Source organism: Pimephales promelas, chromosome 9 (assembly GCF_988280905.1).
Source record: "Pimephales promelas chromosome 9, fPimPro1.hap1.1, whole genome shotgun sequence".
Lineage (NCBI taxonomy): Eukaryota > Metazoa > Chordata > Actinopteri > Cypriniformes > Leuciscidae > Pimephales > Pimephales promelas.
In genome coordinates this window covers 1,283,248-1,306,093 of record NC_142777.1, presented here as the reverse complement: position 1 = coordinate 1,306,093, position 22,846 = coordinate 1,283,248, and the positions used below count along the sequence as shown (strand labels likewise).

The 22,846-nt window shown below is 38.7% G+C and overlaps 1 protein-coding gene across 4 annotated transcripts in view; it reads left to right on the top strand.

Moving 5' to 3' along the window:
* Positions 1-22,846, top strand: part of LOC120464367 (NACHT, LRR and PYD domains-containing protein 12) — a 29,167-nt gene extending 6,321 nt beyond the window's left edge. Inside the window, exons 6-15 of one of the 4 annotated variants that reach the window (XM_039653785.2) lie at positions 420-1,989; positions 2,955-3,128; positions 4,887-5,060; positions 10,184-10,354; positions 10,516-10,689; positions 16,291-16,464; positions 19,456-19,626; positions 21,727-21,897; positions 22,030-22,203; positions 22,655-22,846. In XM_039653785.2, coding sequence (XP_039509719.2) covers positions 420-1,989; positions 2,955-3,128; positions 4,887-5,060; positions 10,184-10,354; positions 10,516-10,689; positions 16,291-16,464; positions 19,456-19,626; positions 21,727-21,897; positions 22,030-22,203; positions 22,655-22,661 — 2,960 coding nt within the window. In that variant the 3' untranslated portion in view covers positions 22,662-22,846. The remainder of the gene's footprint in view (positions 1-419; positions 1,990-2,954; positions 3,129-4,886; positions 5,061-10,183; positions 10,355-10,515; positions 10,690-16,290; positions 16,465-19,455; positions 19,627-21,726; positions 21,898-22,029; positions 22,204-22,654) is intronic. The other 3 variants (XM_039653786.2, XM_039653787.2, XM_089134658.1) reach the window with 3 other exon arrangements.

Here is a 22,846-nt window from a genome sequence, read left to right as displayed (position 1 = left end):
ACTTGGATGTTTAAGTCATGTTGCTTCACATTATGCCACAAATACTGTCAGTAGAGCTTAAAAGCTTGGCTTTATTTACTCACCCATACAAAACCTGTACGACTTTCTTCTGTTGAACACAAAAGATGATATTTTTGAGAGCACTGAGAACCAAACAATATCAAACCACTTTGACTTTTATTGCATGGCTTTTTTGTTGTTGTCGTTTTTCTAAATGTCTTTAGTAAGTAATACAGTTCTGAACATGGATCATTGCTTTAAATAAGTTGGCTGCTCTCATCTGTTTCAGCCTTTTATCCAAACTCTAGTAGCACAGAAGTGACGTCTAGTTCAGGGCTGGAAAAAAGTTCTTAATATAGACTAGATAAAAGAAAAGCATGTGAAGTGAAAGTAGCTGAACTGTGTTTGTGTGTCTGTAGTATCAGAGACGTTCAAACTGAGGCTGATGGAGGAGTTTCGGTATCTGAATGAAGAAATATCACCCGGTCGAAGACAACTACTGAATGATGTCTTCATTGAGCGGCACATCACAGAGGAGCCAGATTCTCACATCAATAATAATAAAGAAATCATAAGCATTTTCCAAAGACAGAAAATCAGGACCGTATTGATGAATGGCGAAGCTGGCATTGGCAAAACCGTGGCTGTGCAGAAGTTCATCCTGGACTGGGCTGAAGAGAAATTAAACCATGACATCGAATATATATTTCCAGTCCCTTTCCAGAAGCTGAACATCATCAGAGAGACGGGGAAGGAGGTCAGCTTCATGGAGCTTCTGCAGCGATGCTGTGAAAACACCGGACATCTGAATCCTGAGTCTAGGGTCATGCTGATCTTTGATGGACTGAACGAGTTTAAACTTCCTCTGGATTTCCAAACCACTAAGAAGATTAAAGATCCAATCATGAAAGCCTCAGTCTCTGATCTACTGACAAACCTCATCCAGGGAAATCTGCTTCCAAACGCTCATATCTGGATCACCAGCAGACCGGCAGCAGCCAATCAGATTCCTGCGCGGTTTATTGATCGTGTGACAGAGATCCAGGGCTTTAGTGATGGACAGAAGGAGGAGTATTTCAGAAAGAGCATTAGTGACCAGAGTATGGCCAATAAAGTCATCAGTCACATCCAGAAATCTCCACGCATCAACAGCATGTGTTATTTACCAGATTACTGCAGAATCATCGCAGCGATGCCAGAGGAAATGTTCAGAACAGACGAGACGGGTTCAGAGACTCTCACTCAGATGTACAGCAGACTCCTGTTAGCTCAGACTGACCTGAATCCAGAGAGAAGAGACACCATCATCGCTCTGGGGAATATAGCGTTTGACCTGCTGGTAAAGACCAACTCGCTCTTCAGTGGTGAAGATTTGAAGAAATGTGGAATTGGAGGTAAAAATTTTCTGACTAACTTATTGATCATAAAAGAACACAAAAGCAAGGGTCAGTCATCGTCCTTCTGTTTCGTGAATCACCGGACGCAGGAGTTTCTGGCAGCTGTGTATGCGACTGATGTCATTAATGGAGGAAACCCACTCCGGCTCGGAGATCTCTCCAGTCTGAAACTTGAGCTCGGAGAGAAGAGCTTCACAGACTACGATTCACTCCAGAACGTGATGAACATGGCTTTACAGAAACAGATGGAGCTCTTCTTCTGCTTCTTACTGGGTTTCAGACTGGAGTCCACTCAGATGATAGAGCTCCTGACACAGAGAAGCAGCAACTCCTCATCCAGTCAAGAAATAATTCAACACATCAAAACTATGATGATGAAGTCCTCTTCAGAAACGGCGGTGGAAAGCAGTCTCCTGTTGGACTGTTTGAAAGAGCTGGATGACCGTTGTCTAATCCAGGAGATGAAGACAGAGCTGAAATCTGGACTCGGACTCTCTCCTGATGAGTTCTCAGCTCTGATGACTGTGATTATATCACATCCATCAGAAGAACTGAAGCCTCGACCAGTGCTCAAAACACCTGGAGAACACGAGTGAGTAAATACATATGAGTCTGAAGAACTGTCGGTAACACTTTATTTGAAGGGGTGTGCATAAGACTGACATGACACTGTCATAAACATGACATAACACCTGTCATGAACATGTTGGAGTCTTTATGAATGTTTATGACTTATAATTAAGTGTCATTTGGTAAATTATGACACTTTTAATGCAAAGTTGACATTGTTTAAAATGTCTTTGTTATGACAACTTGACATTAACCAAGAAATCATAACCTGTCACAAATATGTCATGACAGGTGTAATTATCAATCTTAAAGAAGTTATTTAGCTTAGCGTTAACATCACATTACCCTGTCATAGGTGGTTGGTTTTAAGTTTGGCCGTCATGACACCATTATAACTGTGACATGAATATTTTACTTGTCCTCAAAGTGGAACACACTGTACTAGTTATAAAGATGTCATTAAGGGTTATTACACTGTCAAATGCTTTAACAACAGTGTCATTAATATTTCCCCTTTCCCCAAGTAAAGTGGAACATGTTCGACTAATTATAAACATGTCAGGTTGACAGGTTATGATTTCTTGGTTAATGTCAAGTTGTCAATCAAGACATTTTTTGTCTTTGTTAATGTCAAGTTGTCGTAACAAAGACAATTTAAACAATGTCAACTTTGCATTAAAAGTGTCATAATTTACCGAATGACACTTAATTATAACAGTCATAAACATTCATAAAGAATACTTCATGTTCATGACAGGTGTTATGTCATGTTTATGACAGTGTCATGTCAGCCTTATGCACACCCCTTCAAATAAAGTGTTACCGAACTGTCTAAAGCCATATAAATCAATGAATGCTTGAATGCAGGATATATCAGTGTGGAAATGTTGCCAAAGCTTGTGCTGATCTGAGTTCTTGTTTCCAAGTAATTTTTCTTTTATGCTTTTGTAGACATTTGTGTTAAACGTGTTTTCTTCGCATTCACAGTTTGAGATCTTGTGGTATCAGTGATGGAGGTTGTGCTGTTCTGAAATCAGCTTTGAGATCAAACCTGTCTCATCTGAGAGAGCTGGACCTGAGTGAGAACATCCTTACAGAATCAGAAGTGAAACTGCTTTCAGATCTACTGAAACATCCTCAGTGTAAACTGGAGAAACTGGGGTGAGTGGGATTGTTTTTGGTCATGAGTTTTTCACAAGGAATACTTTTGCTGTTTATATTTTGCTGTGAAAAACAACAGAAGAGTTAAAAGTGTTAGGACAGTTGTGAGTGGATCTCTAAGTTTGGTATACTGTTATACAAGTTATAATAAGGGATGATACTACTATGAAATGATATACTGGTTTAAATGGGGAAATTCATGAAACTTTCCACAAATTTGCTGCAGTCCATGAAGTGTTTATATAAACAATATAACATATAACATATAACAATAAAAGTTTCATGAATTTCCCCATTTAAGCCAGTTTTTTTATATATATATTTTATATATATTAGAGACTTAGAGACTTGGAGTGAGAAACTTAGAGACTTATATATATATATATATACACGGAGTGGGACCAAAAAATCTATCGGGAAATTTCGTAGACCACCGGCCCTCATCGCCAGCACGATTTTAATAGCCGATAGCATTTACAGTTTTATTGATTTAAAAGGAACTTTGTTGTACTATGCTGGAGTAAAGTTCAGAAATGGTCGTTCTTTCCTATAGTAATATCTAAAACTATGTTGGGTGGACTCTGTGCCTCTAGGGGGTCCGGAGGCATGCTCCCCCGCAAGAAAATTTTGGACATTTTAAGGTTAAATGCATCAATCTCATGCTCTTTAAGAGATCACAATTAAGAGCTTCAACCCATGAACTGCTCGTTGAACAAAGAAAAAACATTAATTTGTACCAGGACAATAAAGAGGGCTCAAACATCTTTTTAGTTATGAGAGTCTGCATTACATTATCAATGGTGTTTTAGGATGCCAAAAAATTATTATAATAATGTAATAATGATTTATAATTATTCCTATGACGTACTGTAAAATCCATTTAGCCTATAAATGTACTATGTAAATGAAAATGAGTACTTCAAAAGTATATTTTAACCTACATTACACTATAATATAGGAAAATTAAAATACTTGTGTCCTAATTTCTTCACTTGCAAGAAATAAACCCTTGAGCTTTTATTTAGGAGAAAACACCAGCAGCCTGACCATGATGATCGCGTGAGCAAAGTTATCACGCAGCACAAACTGGATGCTATTCTAATGTCAGTTATTATAATGGCGCAACGCCATAACATGGTTTCAATTTTAGTTCGTTGGCAAATTATAACGCTAGAGACCTTAATGTTAGGTTTTACATTTTACATCTTTACATATGTGTTGGGAAAAGGGAGAAGAGAGAGTTCGGCAAGGCGGATTCGAACTCGCGTTCAGCGCATCAAAAAGCTGCTTTCAAGCACTTCACACCCTACGACCCACGACACTGAGGCTGTTTCAAGACAGGCGTCTTTTTGCTGTAAAGACAGGCACTTAGTGCAAATATATGCTCCGTTATAGAAAATGTTAAAAAATATAAAAAAATGTTTTCTTCCCTTAGCTTGGGTCCCAAGTGCACACGGCGAACTTCCAATAAATATATTTTATCAGACCGGCCCTCGCGGCCTCGAAACACTACCGGCCCACCGGGAAAACTCCCGACTTTCCCAATTGCCACTCCGCTACTGTATATTTGACATTTTAAAAAAATGATAGCATTAACACATTAACAATAAATTATAACTAATATTTAAAACATCTGTTTTAATATCTTCATAATTCATAGGTCTGAAATTGAATTACCTTTCAATAATTGTTTTTAATAATTACCTGGTTATCATTGTATTCTGACTTCATATATATTTGTTTTTCTCACACTCACAGGTTGAGATCTTGTGGTATCAGTGATGAAGGTTTTACTGATCTGAGTTCAGCTCTGAGATCAAACCTGTCTCACCTGAGAGAGCTGGACCTGAGTGGGAACATCCTTACAGAATCCGGAGTGATGCAGATTTCAGATCTACTTGAACATCCTCAGTGTAAACTGGAGAAACTGGGGTGAGTGGTTTTGTGCATATTGTATAATATAATTACACAATCTATCTGTCACAGTCATCGTCTGCACGAGGGAGAGGAAGAGAGCGAGAGACCTTGCATGGTGCGCCTCATGACTAGGGATGGGTACCGAAACCCGGTATTAAACGGGCCCCGGTGCTCAATTTTGAAAGACCGCTGTATCGATAAGCTCGGACGTTATCGGTTCTGCTGTCGGTACTGGAGAAGTTATTTATCATTCCTATAAAGACGTTATCTTGAACATGTTTATATCGCCAGCCTTTTCTATATATAAACTATATTTTAATTAAACCATTTGTCTGTGATGCAAATTTGAAATTCGCAGTTCAGCAGAGAGAGAGAGAAGAGAGAGAGCGATCTCTCACGCAAAGCCACAGCACGCGCAACACGACAGCCCTGCTTAATGAGTGACAATGAGGACAGAACTAAACATTCAACGTGGTTACACTTTAGATGTGGGATATTATTCTAATATATTTTGTATTTCGGCTTCCAAAGATTATAAAAAGAAGATATTTGAGATAAAACCGTTAAAAAACAAGACGCATGATCTGTCCAGCTTAACTTCCTTTACTTCACAGCACTGCGGAGCGCTGTCAGTTCTTCCTAAAACCCAAACGTACCGTCAGAATCAGCACGATCGGCGATTGTTGCAAAATGCTGTCTTCTACTGTTGCAAGATCAAAAAATGGCTATTAAAAACACAAAAGCCTGCGCAAGAGCCTGTTCACAAGGCGGTGCGCGCTCCGAAACGGACTGCAACGAGACAAGAAAAGTAGCCTATACTTTGGGCTTCGTGTGTCCTCCTTAACTATCAAATATACATACAAATGTCAAAATGACCAGCTCTGAGATTCGCTTAAACACAGTTTATTCACTTAAACACAATTATGTCTTAAAAGGACGTAAATAATAGGGAGAAAATGATGGCGCTTCAGTTACCGGTTACCGATTAGATTTGCTCTCGGTCTTAAAGGGGCAGCAGTCTAATAGCCTAAACCTTCTGACGATTCAGCCATTAATGCAAATCAAACAACAAAAGGCAGAAAAAATCACTCACAGCTTTTGAATGAGTAACTTCAGATTTAATAAGCATTAATCTATCTATGATAAACTATACAGTGCTATTTTATATTTGATTACTAAATTACGTTTCTTTTCAGACAGAAACAATTACCTGAAAAGATATGTTAGTACACCTTCCTGAAATTAAAGCACTTTTGTATATAATTTGTATCTTTGATTGATTTTATTCTTGTGTTTTTACTTGTTTTTTTTTTCTTATGTGTCCTTTTTGTATATAAAACAAAAAAGCCTGCACATTGCTGCATAACAAAAATATATTTTCTTTGTTTTGCTTTTTCTATTTTACATTTCAAAATATAGAGTTTAATTATGTTCTTAAAGGAACACTCCGACTTTTTGGGACTTTAGCCTATTCACCTTACCCCCCAGAGTTAGATAAGTCCATACATACCTTTTTCATCTCCGTGCGTGCTATAAGTCTGTTTGACGCACCCACCGCTAGCCTAGCTTAGCACAAAGACTGGATGTGACTGGTTGCAGCTTTCATACTAATCCAAATGAGTGGCAAAATAACGCAAACGTTTTCCTATTTACATGTTGTGGTTTGTATAGTCACAGAGTGTGCAAATATCAAGGCCATATGAGACACAGACATCTTTTGACCGTATAAATACTATATTTTCTGAAGGCGAAGCACTGCTACTTGGGCAGAGTGATAACAATCACATGAGACGCACCGTGACGAGGAGCAGAGAGTTCGCTTCGCTCAGCGTTGGAATAAAGAGTCAGCAATTACTAACGTTAGATAGAAAAGCATAGTTTATCATGGGTGTTTGCTTTATTGTATGAGCTGTGACAATAAACAGGGGAGAGCAGGTAATACAGTACCATGTTTCATTGATTTCCAACCAAAAACGCACCCAGATTTATAAATATCACATGAATAAATAATTATTATTACAGGAATCAATATATTTTAAATGCAATTTATTAGCTGAACCAAATGTATTCAACAGTAGCCTATATAATATACAGAATTGCATTACTATAGGATAGAATAAGGGTAAAGTAATAGCACAAATTGTTTTTGCACAATGAACTCACAGCCTATCGTACCCTTTTGCACGCTCAAGTTCGTTATTTCCATGGTTATTTCAAATTTAGGCTACTAGGTGCGCCGCGCGCAGGGTGCAAGTTCAACGCGGTGAACGCGCTCGTTTTTTTTCCCAAGCGCGTCCGCACCGCATCAAGATAAAAACATATTCATCCTAATCATATAATAGTGTCACTAACGTTACATTAGATCTGGCTAAAGGCACTGTTACAGTAGGTCATCTAAAAACATAACGGAACACTTACCTCAGCCGCAGGTCGCAGGTGATCCACTTGTCCTGTCTGTGCTATCGATGGGATGGCCGTATCCTTCAGCACATTATGGTCCGTGTGGCAAATTCCATTTTTTCAAAATAGTCGTCCTCATTGAAATGTACCGAGCAAACATAATGTCCCTTGATAATCTTAGGTGTGTTTGGATAAATATCCAGAGTAAGTTAGCCATTTCTTCATCCAGTCAGCGTTTTTAGTTGGAATTCTGTGAAACATGGTATTACCTCCCCTGTTTACAGTCGCAGCTATTTACAATAGAGCGAAAACCCATGACTCTAAACTACGCTTTTACTTTTTATAAATTGCTGACTCTATTACCCAAACACTGAGCGAACTCTCCGCTCCTCACCACGGCGTGTCTCCGGTGATGCGGTTATTACGCCGTCAAAGTAGCAGTGCTTCGCCTTCAGAGAATAGTTCCCAGGTTTTATACGGTTAAAAGATGTCTGTGTCTCATTTGACTTTGTTATTTGTACATTATGTGACTATACAAACCACAACATGTAAATAGGAAAACGTTTGCGTTATTTTGCCACTCATTTGGATTAGTATGAAAGCTGCAACCAGTCACATCCAGTCTTTGTGCTAAGCTAGGCTAGCGGTGGGTGCGTCAAACAGACTTATAGCACGCACGGAGATGAAAAAGGTATGTATGGACTTATCTAACTCTGGGGGGTAAGGTGAATAGGCTAAAGTCCCAAAAAGTCGGAGTGTTCCTTTAATTCTTTAAAAAAAAAAAAAAAAAACACCAAAAAGAACCGATAAGAATACCGTTAAAGTACCGGATCGATAAGCGGTATCGGTAAGAGTAGTAATACCGATAAAACCTTAATGATACCCATCCCTACTCATGACACAGAGACTCAGGCACCAAAATGTTTGTTCTTATTCGATCTGGTTATTACCGTTTACATCAGAACTGGTTCCCTATTGGCACTGTGTTTCTGTACCCAACCCTACCCACAATGCATCCCTCTGCGTCTTCAGTACCTTCGTCCATATTTTCAAAAAGTTTCTGCGGTGAAATCAAACGCACTGGTACTGATCTGTGATTAGTCTGTTAGCGCATTAGGCCCAACCCCCTATTGGCGGGTGTGAAAGGGTGGGATCTAGTGCTTGTAGTCTTTACAGAAATCCCCCCCTCTTACACTTCCTCCTATAGTGACATAAAATTACGATTTTCGGATTTCTCACGTCTCAGGAGAAAATAGCATAACTGGATTTCTAAGGCCGGAGACACACTGACTGCGTGGCGTAAGCGTCTCAGCTGCGTGGTCTGTCCGTTTTTATTTCGGCTCCCATGTTAACAGGTTAGAGCTTGCACACTGCCTGCGTGACGCGCGCATGCTAAAAATAGAACCGACGCCTATTTTTCACGCGACACGCAAGCGTATTGGAAGCGTTTCCAGGCAAAAAAACAATAGGAAACAATGTTTACATGTCATTTTGTACACGAATACATAATAATAAAAAAATTACATTTTGATGTTTGAAAGTCTAGGTTTTGAAATAAATTCAGATGTAATTTAAACAAATAATAATAATAATAATTATCGTTACCAAATATTGCCATTATTTTTGCCTATATAATTTCATGTCATTTTTATTTTTTACAACAATCGAGTCCTGGTGTCCACTACAGAGGTGATAGCATAACATGAATAAAATATCATTTTTTCCCCCATCTGTTTCTTATGGTCTTAAAGGTGCCATCTGTAAAAATTGTGGTTAAAATATCCAAAAAATGAGCTTCATCAAAAGAATGAGAAGAAATGAGGTTAATGATGTCATTAAAAAAATGACAAGTTATAGTGCTGCCGAGATATTAACCTGAATTTGCATGCTAAATTACTAGCCCCGGCCCGGCAGGTGTTGTAATACCAGTTTCGGCCATGGGAGGCGGTATGCGGGCAGGCTACATAACCACCAGCCAAACTGCAATACACGAGTAACTCGCGCGGCTTGTGTACTTGAACCTGATGTCAGTCATTTGGAAATACAGCCCATTACTACATTTCAGTTCAGGGAAGAGTTCAAAAAATGATTGGTCAATATTATGCATGAGGAATACATTTTGGTAAGTTGTAGCATACTGTATCTTTCAACAGAGTTCGTGTTCTTTTTCAATCAGCTAGTAGAGATGATCGGTTCACGTCCACTAGGGCTCTGTGGTGTAACATGTACAAGCGCCAAAACGGTATTTATTGTTTGAATTGCGTAATAAAATTGACAGAATCTGAGAGCTTAACTAACCTGCTTGCTAAGTGTCAATTACGTGTGTCTCACGGTGAATTCGTGAGAGTTGGCAGCTCTGAATGGCGCTAGGTTGATTAACATCAGCAAATGCTGTCTGTCAAATTAATTCAAACTAACAATAAAAGTGTAATATGAACAAAACGAATAACGTAAACTTAAACTAATAGCCTTAAACTTTATTTTTTGGTTGAATAAGTTCTTTAATAATATCAATTAAATATTGTATTTGCTTAATGTTTTCAGTTTAGTTTCAAGTTTTAGTTGAAATGTAAGTCATAGCAGCAGCTAGCGTCCAGCTAGTACTAATACCGGTGTTACGAACTTGAATGTAGATACTATATTGTGTACATTATTATAGCTTGGCAGTCTAATCATACACACACTTTGCTCTCTGAGTGTGTTTGTCATTGTCTTATCACTTTATTCATTGAACACAGGTTGAGATCTTGTCATAACAGTGACAGAGGTTATATTGTTCTGAGTTCAGCTTTGAGATCAAACCCGTCTCTGAGAGAGCTGGACCTGAGTGAGAATTACTTTATAGATTCAGGAGTGAAGCAGCTTTCAGCTGTACTGGCGGATCCTCAGTGTAAACTGGAGAAACTGGGGTGAGTGTCACTGCCTTTATTTTATATATTTGTTTGAACGAAGACCAAGTGAACCTGTTAGTTATGCTCAACAATTAGGTTATTTTCTTTGAAAGCTTCTTTTTTGTCAGATACACATGAAGATGGAACAACATTTTCCCCCTTTCTTCACACACACACAGGTTGAGATTGTGTTATATCAATGATGGAGGTTGTGATGTTCTGAGTTCAGCTCTGATATCAAACCCGTCTCTTCTGAGAGAGCTGGACCTGAGTGGGAATGACATCACAGAATCAAAACTGAAGATGTTTTTACCTCTACTGAAACATCCTCAGTGTAAACTGGAGAAACTGGGGTGAGTTGAGTAATTAAGAGACTGTCTATTCTAGATGGAATCAATAATTTGTTTATTTAGAGCTCGGGGTCGGCAACCTGTGACACGCATGCCAATATCAGCGCACAGAGGGTTAATCACTGACGTATGAGTAATAGCGAGAGAACTGTCCTTATTTAGAGTTCATTTTTTCTCATATACACACATCCTTTTTTATTAACCTGTGAGCTATGAATACTATTTAACAGTCTGGGTTTGAGAAAAGTTTGTGAAAAGACAAGTTTTGTTGTCTCATAAATCAAACACACCTGATCAGCTCATCAGTAAAGACTTCAAGGCCTCAGATGAGTGTGTCAGATTAGAGAAGAAGAGAGTGTGCAGTGTTAGGGGACCAGGACCAGGATTGGGACCAGGGCAGGACTTAGGGTGGTGGGGGCCTCTGGGCTTGAGTCACTTTCGGGCCCTACCTTCTATACATTACTTTAAATACAACTAAATGATACGTATACACAAGCTATTTAGCTATTAGAGCTACACAATTCTGGATAATTTGAGAATAAAAATAGTGATCACGATTCTGAACAAACAACTTAACAAAATAACATAATTTATGTTAATTGCTGTAGTATATTAAAGATGTTTAATTAATCTGAATTATAAAAACAATTGTTCTCAATCAAATACACTTGTTTCATAAGCCAAGTTTCCATCCACTTGTCAATTATCTGAAGTTCGGTAAAAAAACAAAAAAAAACCTCATGTGAATAAACCTGGTGAAAGTGTGTTTCCATCCAACGGCTTTAAACCAAATAAAAACCTGTCGGCTACGTAATAACCTGACGTCAGTACGTAGCCTACACTACAGGGCCAGGTAACAATGCAAGACCAATCAACAAACTTTAAATGAAAAATTAAATGACTGATAAATTATTGAAAAAATCAAACGTAAACCGGCGGGGCCCCCTATTGGGCGGGGCCCATGGGCTTGAGCCCAGTCAAGCCCAATGGTAAGTCCGGCCTTGATTGGGACACACTGACTAACCGTTTCCACGACCCTGCACATCATGACAGGGTACCCGCGGGTCTTAAAAGCCTTGAAAAAGTCTTGAATTTGATCATCTCAAATGAAGGCCTTGAAAGCCTTGAATTTTGTATACAAAGTTTTGGATTTCGTTACAAAGGTCTTGTATATATTTTTTACCTTTCCTAGGATTAAGTTCATACCGTAACAAAATTTACTTTTACTAATGTAGGCTAATTCAAAATGTATGCAGCGTTGAGTGCCCCTCGCGCTCCACGTTATGGCAGAAAAAGCGATTGCGTGCGCATTCGTTACTATGGTTACTAGGCAAGCGAGGTACAGAACAAGATAGTACCTAGCCTAGTTTAATCCGCTATGGCCACAAATGACAGAATTTAATCCCCAAATAAGAGCTTTTCTGTTAAAAGAACATATTTTCTACCCGGTCTTTTCGATATCTGGCAACCATGCGCCAGGATTATCTGAAAACACAGACAAGCTGGAGTTCAGCGATCTTTAAGATTTTCTGCTTAAATTAAAGTGTCATTCTGTCTTGTCTGTGTTCTGTAACGACCCGCTTGCGCTGTTTGTGCGACTAAATCTGCGATCAAAATGCAGACTGATATCCAGCAGTGTTCATACGAGCAAGAATCCAATGTTTCCCGAATATTCACACGATTTCAAATGTGACATTGATTTTATACAACAGTAAAAAAGAAAAGATAAATGGTAACATTAAGAAATGTACTCCATTTAAAGGAATGCTCTATATACGATACGAAATATGTGGCTTTGAACGAATCGTGGGATTCAATGAATGAATTACTCAAATACTCACTCATAAATATAGCGAGTTACTGCCACCTAATGCCGATTTTTATGTTTTTTAACATTGCATATTTAAAGGATTAGTTCACTTTTGAAAAACTTTTGCTGATAATTTACTCGCCCCCATGTCATCCAAGATGTCCATGTCCATGTCTTTCTTTTTTTTTTTTCCTCAGTCGAAAAGAAATTAAGGTTTTTGATGAAAACATTCCAGGATTTTTCTCCATATAATGGACTTCAATGGGAACCAAACGGTTCAAGGTCCAAAAGACGGTTAATAACAGTTTCAGATGCAGCTTCAAATGTCTTTAAACGACGCCAGATGATGAATAAGGGTCTTATCAAGCGAAACGATCGGTTATTGCAAAAACTCATTCCAAAAATTTAACTTTTCTAAGGACAAACGCTAGCATTGCTCTATTCTGTGAGGCGCGTTTGTAACGTCACGTAATACGTAATTACTAGGGCTGTGAATCTTTGGGTAGACAGCGAATCGATTCGATTCACGATTCATAGGTTTTCGATTCGATTCATGAACGATTTGTGCAAATTCAGAACGATTCGATTCGATGCGATTCACATCCAAATTCGATGCGATTCGATTAATTCGATTCTTAATTTTTTATATGCATTATAGTATTATTTCAATGCTTCACCGATCTTTGTCTGGGTTTGAATTAGCCTACAGCGGCCTTCGGGGATCAGATAGTGGGGATTTTGTCCATTGTTAATGTTAGTTCATGTTTATTTTTAATTTTAATGAATATATTATTATAAAAAAAATTCAATGGCCTACAAATTAGCATTTACAAGTAGCAAATATTTTGAAAAAGGCTTTTAAAGTAGTGCATTAAATGACTACATGACAAATTAATGGAGACGTTTTCATTAGTTTCATTTTGCGTCCTCTCAGTGCACTCGTTATCATCTTTTCACTGGATTTTGCTCGCGCTCGGTCCCATAGCTCTCATGCTTTCATAACGTTGACTACAGATTTTTGAGCAGTCCATGTTTGAGCTCTCTGTCGAGAAAGCAATAGTTTTGAGGCAAACCGCTCAAGCCATTGATAAAGCTGCCATGCCATTGCGTTGGCACTATGAAATAAAACGCTTTCATTCATTTATTACATGGACTCTCCGTACACGCAAGGTGGTCTCTCGCTCGCTTTCCCTCTCTGCCGAGTGCGTGCAGCCGTGTGTGAACGCGCGATACGCGGTTTGGAGCACAACCTCTGTCTCGTATGCACGCTCGCTCTAGATTCCGGGAGATTTTAACTAATTTGCGGTAATACAAGCAGATCACGACATGAGTAGCTCAACAGGTAGAAAGATAAACTCATCTTTCAGGCATTTGACCGACCGGGCTTCAGCGTGAGAAATCAGGGGTGTGTGAGCGCGTGAAACCAATCAAATGCGGATGTCGTATGATGGCCAATGCGTGAGGCAGCTTGTACCAGGAACACTTTAAGGTTGTCTATATTTTAAACCACTGAATCGCTATAAAATCGTGATTAATTCGATTCTTAGCCTTTTAAATCGATTATTCACGTAAATAAACGATTCACGATTCAAAATAAATGTTTCAGGATCGATGCATATGCATCGCCAGGATTTATGATCGATGCATATGCATCGCCAGGATTTATAATCGATGCATCGAGAAAACGAGTGAATCGTTACACCCCTAGTAATTACGTTCAAAAGGTCACGGGCGACGTAGCCAGAAGTACAGAGTCAGTGTTTACAAGTTGAACGCATAGGTTGAACGTGCAAACTAACTCAAACGCCGTTTACAAAAAAGGAATTTGTAAGGTAAAACAACGATGTTGGACGATTTTGATTCTGTACTTCCGGCAACGTCGCCCGTGACCTTTTGAACGTAATTACGTATTACGTGATGTTGCTTCCAAAAGTATAGTAACTGCAGTTTGACTAATAGTTGACAAAAAGACTTTTCGTCAACTACAACTGTAAAAAACGGGATGACTCAAATGGGATTAAGACAGATAAGCATTTTCGTTTGAAGACTAAGACTAAATAAAAAAATGGCTGCCAAAATTAACACTGGCCTACACACATGCGCGCTACAATGCATGTATGTATTAAATATGACCGATAATTTAAGTAAAATGTTTTATTTAATTCAAGTAGCCTCTTTTTCTAGGGTTTGAAATGTATACAGATTTGACATTTTCCCCTTACTTCTGTCGGAATGGGTACGAAGTTGGCATTGAATTTCATTTGAAATGGTATTTAAAAAGTCTTAAAAAGCCTTGAATTTAAGTTGGAGGACCCTGGGGGTACCCTGCATGAGGTTGCAGAGCTGTACTTACGGTGGGAATCACACAGGTCTGATTCGCTCAGTCACTCTGCTAGCCTGGATGCCAGCCCGAACTCCGCCCACAACATTTTTTGGTCGGGAAGTTCGGTCTGGACTCGATCCATTGAGGAGTAATTATGATCGGTTCAGAAATCATCAGGCCAATCAAATTGCCAGGGCGGGCTTTATACGATGATGGACAGATGATCTGCAGGGACGTAATCATCACGTTATCAAAGAGAGATGACTGCAGCTGGAGAATTGAGATGTATAGATTCAGCCGTCGCGTCTGTTGTGAAATAAATCGACAGCGCATTCATTTTAATAGATAAACAGAGAACTGCAATCAAGGCATTTGTCGATCGGAAAGATATTTTTGCCGTCCTTCCTACATGATTCGGGAAAAGTGTAACTTATCAGCTGGCTCTGACGGTCGCTACGAAGATGGGACGTAATGAAAAGTCTGAGGTCGTTGTGGTTTCTCCTTTGGTGGCACTCATGGAGAAGTAAGTAAAAGAAGAAACACTCGTTATTTAACTTCTAAAATAAGTAAAGCTAGGCTACGTTCTGTATTTGACAACTGTATGCAAAGTAGTTGACCTACTGCATTGCTCTGATTGGTTGTAGGTTTACCGACTATCCAATTGAGTGCAGAGTTGTTGTTTTTCCTGGTTCGGTTAAGACACGCCTCATAATCAAAGCCAGACGGATGGGTTTCAGACTCATCTTCCGATAGCAAAATGAGTATGACGAAGTCAAGCTATCACTCTGCGTGATCGAGAGAAGAACAGTGTGATCTGCGGTAGCTTTCAAAGCTAAATAAATTACCGATATTATCAATGTTGGAGATTTTTAACTACTTAAATGAAGTCCTTCACTTTCCACACACAAATCAGGAGATCCGCAAACTACAACAATAATGCATGTGGTGGGGTTCAGTACGGCCATATTGGAAATAAACTTAACTTTAAACATTTCATATAAAAATTGCTTCAGAAATAATAAATAGTCAGTCTTGTGTTACTAATAAGAATAGAAATAGAATAAGAATAAAATAAGTTGATTTTGTTGATTTTTCTGTTACACTTGAACCTTTAAAGGTAGTTGTATACTATATATTTATACATGCGTGTATGATATAAGGCAGGAAGAATATGTGTGTCCAGCGATTAACTAGAAAAAAATAAAAATGGCGCTTAATGATAAAAAGGTTGCTGACCCCTAATTACATGAAGTACATATATATTTATTCACATTGTTCATTTTATCAAATCAACATGTTGACAGAGAGTCAACAGAGAGAAAAATGGTTTAATGATGAGTAGATAAACAGTTTGTTTCAGTTGAACTTAATCCATCTTGCCTGATTCTCATTATTGTAGATTAGAGCCCAATAATGAATTGAATCTTGATTCTGACAGGACATTAACACATGCTTCTCTTCACACTCACAGGTTGAGATCTTGTCGTATCAGTGATGGAGGTTGTGCTGTTCTGAGTTCAGCTCTGAGATCAAACCCGTCTCTTCTGAGAGAGCTGGACCTGAGTGAGAATAACATTACAGCTTCAGGAATAAAACAGCTTTCAGATCTACTGAAACATCCTCAGTGTAAACTGGAGAAACTGGAGTGAGTGTCACTGGCTTTACTGTAGTTTTTAGTTATAATTAAGTTAAAGTTTTTTTCCCAGTAACACTTCACAATAAGGTTTCATTAGTTTACATTAGTTAAGACTTACTTATTCACCTTGGCTTTTAACACTTTATAGTTTGTCTTCCTGGATTTCTCTTTAATCTATTGATTACTTATTTTGGCTTTTCTGGTATGTATATTAGTTTTATTTTGTGTGTCATTTATTATTTACAAAGCACTTTGGTCAACCTCGGTTGTGCTTTAAACGTGCTCTATAAATAAATGATTGATTGATTGATTGATTTAGTATCAACTATCATAAACTAACCATGAGCAATGGTTACAACCAGACGACCGAGTCACCGCTTCTTCAGCCGGCCATGCGGTCGTCGTACGGGTGGTAATAGATAAGATTAAGGCCGTTTTCACCGTTGTCTCATCGGTGGTTCTGATGACATGGCCATTCCAGCGGAGTCGGGCTTCACGCATCTTTCGGACTATGGGCACCACGCTTATGCGCCTTCGCACATCTTCATTCATGACTGGGGTCTATGGTCCGCAATCCATATACTCGTTTTTTTAAGTTAAGGCGCAGTCCGTGCGCGTCTAACCGTGTGCGTCTTTTGAAAATAAATCCATAAATTAAATCTTTTAAATCCTTGCTTATCTGGCTCATGCTACCCCGAGCAATGTCTGAACTGTGTATTTTGAGCACTTCTTGCATTGTTTTTGCCTTTTCACGATGACTCGCTTGATTTAGTCCTCAGTTTTAAGTCGCTTTGGATAAAAGCGTCTGCTAAATGACTACATGTAAATGTAACCGGTCATTCCAGTCTTGCACTTGACGTTCAAGCCCCCAACGGCTTTTATCAGCTTGGAAGATGTCGTCGGCGAATAGAAGTGACCAGGGCGAGACACCTGGATATCCCCAGTGGCAGTACCCATGCAAAGGATAAAAAGAAGCGGGGAGAGGGCGGATCCGCGATTCACGCCCACGGTAGTCAGAAATGTTTCGGACAGACCTGCAGGGCATCGGACGACGCTGGTGGTGTTGGTATAGAGAAGCTGGATCCATTGTACGTACTCATCATCACTGCCACTATATACAGTCATGGTCAAAATTGATGGCACCTCTGGTAAATATGATAAAAAATGGCAGCAAAAAATAAATCAACATTGTTTATCCTTTTGATCTTTCATTAAAAAATTGGTAAAATCCTAACCTTTTGTTGAAGTAAAATAATTGAAAGTGGGGGTAAATCACATTATAAAATGAATGTTTTTCTCCAAAACATGTTGGCCACAATTATTCATACTCTTTTATTAAATACCTTTTTGCAATCTCCTTTTGCCAAGATAACAGCTCTGAGTTTTCTGCTATAAGAGTTTGGAGAACACCTGACCTGAGATCAGAGACCATTCCTCCATACAGAATCTCTCCAGATCCTGCAGATTCCCAGATCCATGCTGGTGCTTCTTCTCTTCAGTTCAGACCACTCATTTTCTATAAGGTTCAGGTCAGGGTCTGGGACAGTCATGGCAGAAGCTTCATTTTGTGCTGCCTAACACATTTTTGTGTTAATTTTGATGTTTGTTTTGGATCTTTGTCCTGATGGAAGACCCAGCCACGGCCCATTATAAGATTTCTAGCAGAAGCCGTCAGGTTTTGATTTTTTTATGTTGATATTTGATAGAATCCACAATGCCATGTATCTGAATAAGAAGTCCAGGACCTTCTGCAGAAAAATAGGCCCCCAACATTAAAGATCCAACGATATATAAAATTGTACACATGGGGTACTTTTTATCCTCATGTCCACCAAACCCTTCTAGTGTGCTTACTGCCAAAAAGCTCTTTTTTTTAGTCTCATCTGACCACTGAATGCTGAGCCGTTTGAAGATCCAGTCGTGTCTGACCACTGAATATGCTGGAGTTCTTGGAGGAGCGAGGAGGATTTTTCTTGAAACCCTCTCAAACAACGTGGTGATGTAGAGGTTGTTAGATAATTTTTTAATAGGCTTTCTGACCCCAAGACTCAACTAATCTCTGCAATTCTCCATCTGGGATCCTTGAAGAGTCTTTGGACACTCAAAACTTTCATCCTCACCGTCCATTAAGAAAACATAGACACACATCCTCTTCCTGGCAGAATCATAACATCTTTAGTTGATTATAACTTTGCCCTGATGGTCAAAATGGGGATTTTTCAATTCTTTCGATATTTTCTTACATCGACTTTCTATTTTGTGAAGCTCAACAATCTTTTGATGCACATCAGAAGAACCATGTTTTTTGGTTTTATTCATTGTGATGGATGATTCAGGGAATTTGGCCTCTGTGTTTCCTCATATTTAAACTCCTGTGAAACAAGAAGTCATGACTGGACAATTTCATGTTGCTAGTCACCCTGATGTGCTAAAAAAGGTAAATATTAATGGTAATATACTTCAGAGATATTTTACTCGTAAAATATTCTAGGGGTGCCAATAATTGTGGCCAACGTGTTTTGGAGAAAAACATTTTATAATGTGATTTTCCCCCCACTTTCAAATGTTAGGATTTAGCAAAATTAGGATTTTGCTAATTTTTTTGAATGACAGATCAAAAGGATAAACAATGCAGATTTATTTTTTTACAGCCAGTTTTGATCATATTTACCAGGGGTGCCATCAATTTTGAACATGACTGCATGCCCTCGCCTCACCCCAGCTCTTGGTCCGACCTTGTTTTCGTTCTCTAGAGATCTCTCGGTCTCCATCAATAAATCACTGTTTGTCATCCATCTTCCTCTCCTGTGTCTACACACGTAACAATTTGTTAATCTTTGTGAACGTTAGTTAATAAAAAACAGCTGTTCATGTTAGTTCACAGTGCATTAACTAATGTTAACAAATGCAACTTTTGATTTTAATAATCCATTAATAAATGTTGAAATTAACATTAACATTCCTATATCAGTATTTAATGTGTTTTCTTCGCACTCACAGGTTGAGATCTTGTGGTATCAGTTATGAAGGTTGTGCTGTTCTGAGTTCAGCTCTGAGATCAAACCCGTCTCTGAGAGAGCTCGACCTGAGTGGGAATGACTTTAGAGATCCAGGAGTGAAGCAGCTTTCAGATCTACTGGCATATCATCAGTGTAAACTGGAGAAACTGGGGTGAGTGGTTTTGGCTTTATTTGATGGATTGGTTTTAGTAAAGACTGTAAGTGTTACCCACCAGTTGGAGTGCCCAGGATAACCACCAGAGGGCACTGTCTCCTGTAGTGCTTTTCCATCATGAACTACACTTCCCATAACCCCCTGCCTGGACTCATGTTCTGATTACTGCCACCTCATTCATGTTTGCCTATTTAAACCCTGTTCACTCATTAATTACAATGTCTTGTTTAACCCTCTGGGGTCTAAGGCCAGAGACACACTGGCTGTGTGGCGCGAGCGTGGCGTTTCTGTTGCGTGGCGGCTGCATCATCGCGTTTTCGGTGTCTTTGCACACCAGAAGCGCTGCTGCTGCTAGGTGACACAGAGGGACAGTCTACATTTGGATTAGCGGTGTGTTGCTCTTGCCTTTACGACAACAATTTCAACTTTTATCACACGTCTTCCAAAATCTGAAAAATAGGGAAGTGGGCCGTCTGTTTATTTCAATAACATTTACAAATTTTGTGTAGCTTTAAAGAGCCCATATTTAGCCTGATGGTGGACCGTCACTCAGAAACTATGTTGTTATTGTAGCCTATCCTATCTTTATACCCTCCTGAGGCCTAGAGCGTTTTTTTTCAAACGTTTTTTTTCTTCTTCATGTAATCACATTGTTAAGAGCATAAGAAACAGATGGGGAAAAAAATGTTATGCTATGTTATGTATATGTTATGCTATGACCTCTGTAGTGGACACCAGGGGCCTGATGTATAAACGTTGCGTACGCACAAAATGGGCATAGAAATATGCGTACGCATTTTTCCACGCGCATATCGGGATTTATAAAAAATAAACTTGGCGTAAATATGTGCGCACCGTAAGGATGCTCTTGACCATGTGTACGCACTCTTTTAGAACAGTGTGTGTTTTGGCGACACCGATGGTGAGCTGGAGTTAAATGTCTTTTTGCTCACTATTAGACAGAGAATCTAAAGAAAATCATACATCTACAGAAAGATAATACAAATATAATTTCACAAACCTTTCATCACTTGAAGCAAACATCTATCCCTTCTTAAATGACCGCGCCAGCAGGCACGTTTGGTGAAACTGACGCACATATAGCCTATAATCTAACGGCAGATGGAGTAAAACCGCAAATCTTCATTAAGAGTCCAAATCATAAATACAGTGCATGTTCACAATAACAGTTTAAATAAATAAGAGAATGGTTTAAACTATGTTTTACTTCTGATATAAACATTTAGATTAAATATGCCATTCTCATTAATGGACACTTAAACTACATGAAATCATTACTGAGAAATTACAATATATATATATATATATATATATATACAGTGGTGTGAATAAGTGTTTGCCCCCATGCTAAAGTTGCCTAAAAAGAGGAATAAAAAATCATCTTTTGGATATTGATCTTAATGCCTTAATTAGAAAAATGAGGAAAACTCCAATTTTCAAAAAACAGTATTTTTCAACAATTTTCACAAAAACACCAATTTTCTTTGTGAATGAATAATGTATCATAAATAAATAAATGTTTTTCCTTAAAATACAGGGTGCATAAGTCATTGCCCCCCTATGTTAAATTCCCATAGAGTCAGTTAGCCAGTTAGTTCATGGATCCAGGATAATATGCATCCTGATAAAGTTCCCTTGGCCTTCGGAATTAAAATATCCCCACATCACACACCTTCCACCACACCTAGAGATTGGCATGGGGTACTTGCCATAAGATAAATAATTCATTACATTTCAAGATCATCTTTCAATGCAAATCAAACCAGCTATTAGGCTAACTGAAGTAAAACCATGCCAATCTCTAGGTGTGGTGAATGGTGTGTGATGATGTGGGGATAATTTAATTTTTCTAATTAAGGCATTAAGATCAATATCCAAAAGATAATTTTTTATTCCTCTTTTTAGGCAACTTTAGCATGGGGGCAAACACTTATTCACACCACTGTATGTATATATATACAACCCCAGAGGGTTCATGTCACTGCAATGCTGAGCGTTATCCTGGTTCCCTGTGTGTTGGTTTTGATCTTCTGCTTGTCTCCTGGATTTCCCTGTGTCTTGGACCTTGTTTCACAGGTTGAGATCTTGTCGTATCAGTGATGAAGGTTTTACTGATCTGAGTTCAGCTCTGAGATCAAACCCATCTCTGAGAGAGCTGGACCTGAGTGAGAATAACATTACAGATTCAGGAATAAAACAGCTTTCAGATCTACTGAAACATCCTCAGTGTAAACTGGAGAAACTGGAGTGAGTGTCACTGGCTTTATTTCATATGTGTTTCAGTAAATACTGGAAGTACTATCATCTATAGTTATAGTAGTTTTTCCCATACATATTTTCTAGACATCAGTATTTAATGTGTTTTCTTCACACTCACAGGATGAGATCTTGTTATGTCAGTAACCGAGGTTGTGCTGATCTGAGTTCAGCTCTGAGATCAAACCCGTCTCATCTGAGGGAGCTGGACCTGAGTGGGAATGTCATTACAGATTTAGGAATAAAGCAGCTTTCAGCTCTACTGGAAGATCCTCGGTGTAAACTGGAGAAACTGGGGTATGTTTCTAATTCCAGCATTGTAAATTCATGCATGTTGACACTCATTCTTCACCACACACTCTTTTCTCTGTGATTGTGTCTGATTTTCTGTAGCTGTGACAGTGCTAAACACTTAAGATCATGAGTGTGATTCCCACTGAACACACACACATAATAAATGTGCTTGTTAATTGTTTTACATAAGTGTCCATATTCATACGGGCAGAGTAAATGTTGTATTAAAGTATAAAACAGTATAATAAATATAAACAGGACTGAACATGTATAATATGTATCGATTTAATAGCAAATGGGAAGAAATAAACCACATAGACAGACTTGCTTGGATACTCTGATAGTTGACAAAGAGTTGTAAATGTAATAACTGTACATCTTTATGTCTGTGTGTGATTGTCTGATGATCTGATTCTCACTGTATTCTGACTGAAAGGGTTCATCTGTTTCTCAGACACTAACAGGTTGAGATCTTGTGGTATCAGTGATGGAGGTTGTGCTGATCAAACCCGTCTCATCTGAGAGAGCTGGACCTGAGTTGGAATGACTTTAGAGATTCAGGAGTGAAGCAGCTTTCAGCTCTACTGAAGGATCCTCAGTGTAAACTGGAGAAACTAGTGAGTGCCATTATTCTGCTGCTGTGTGG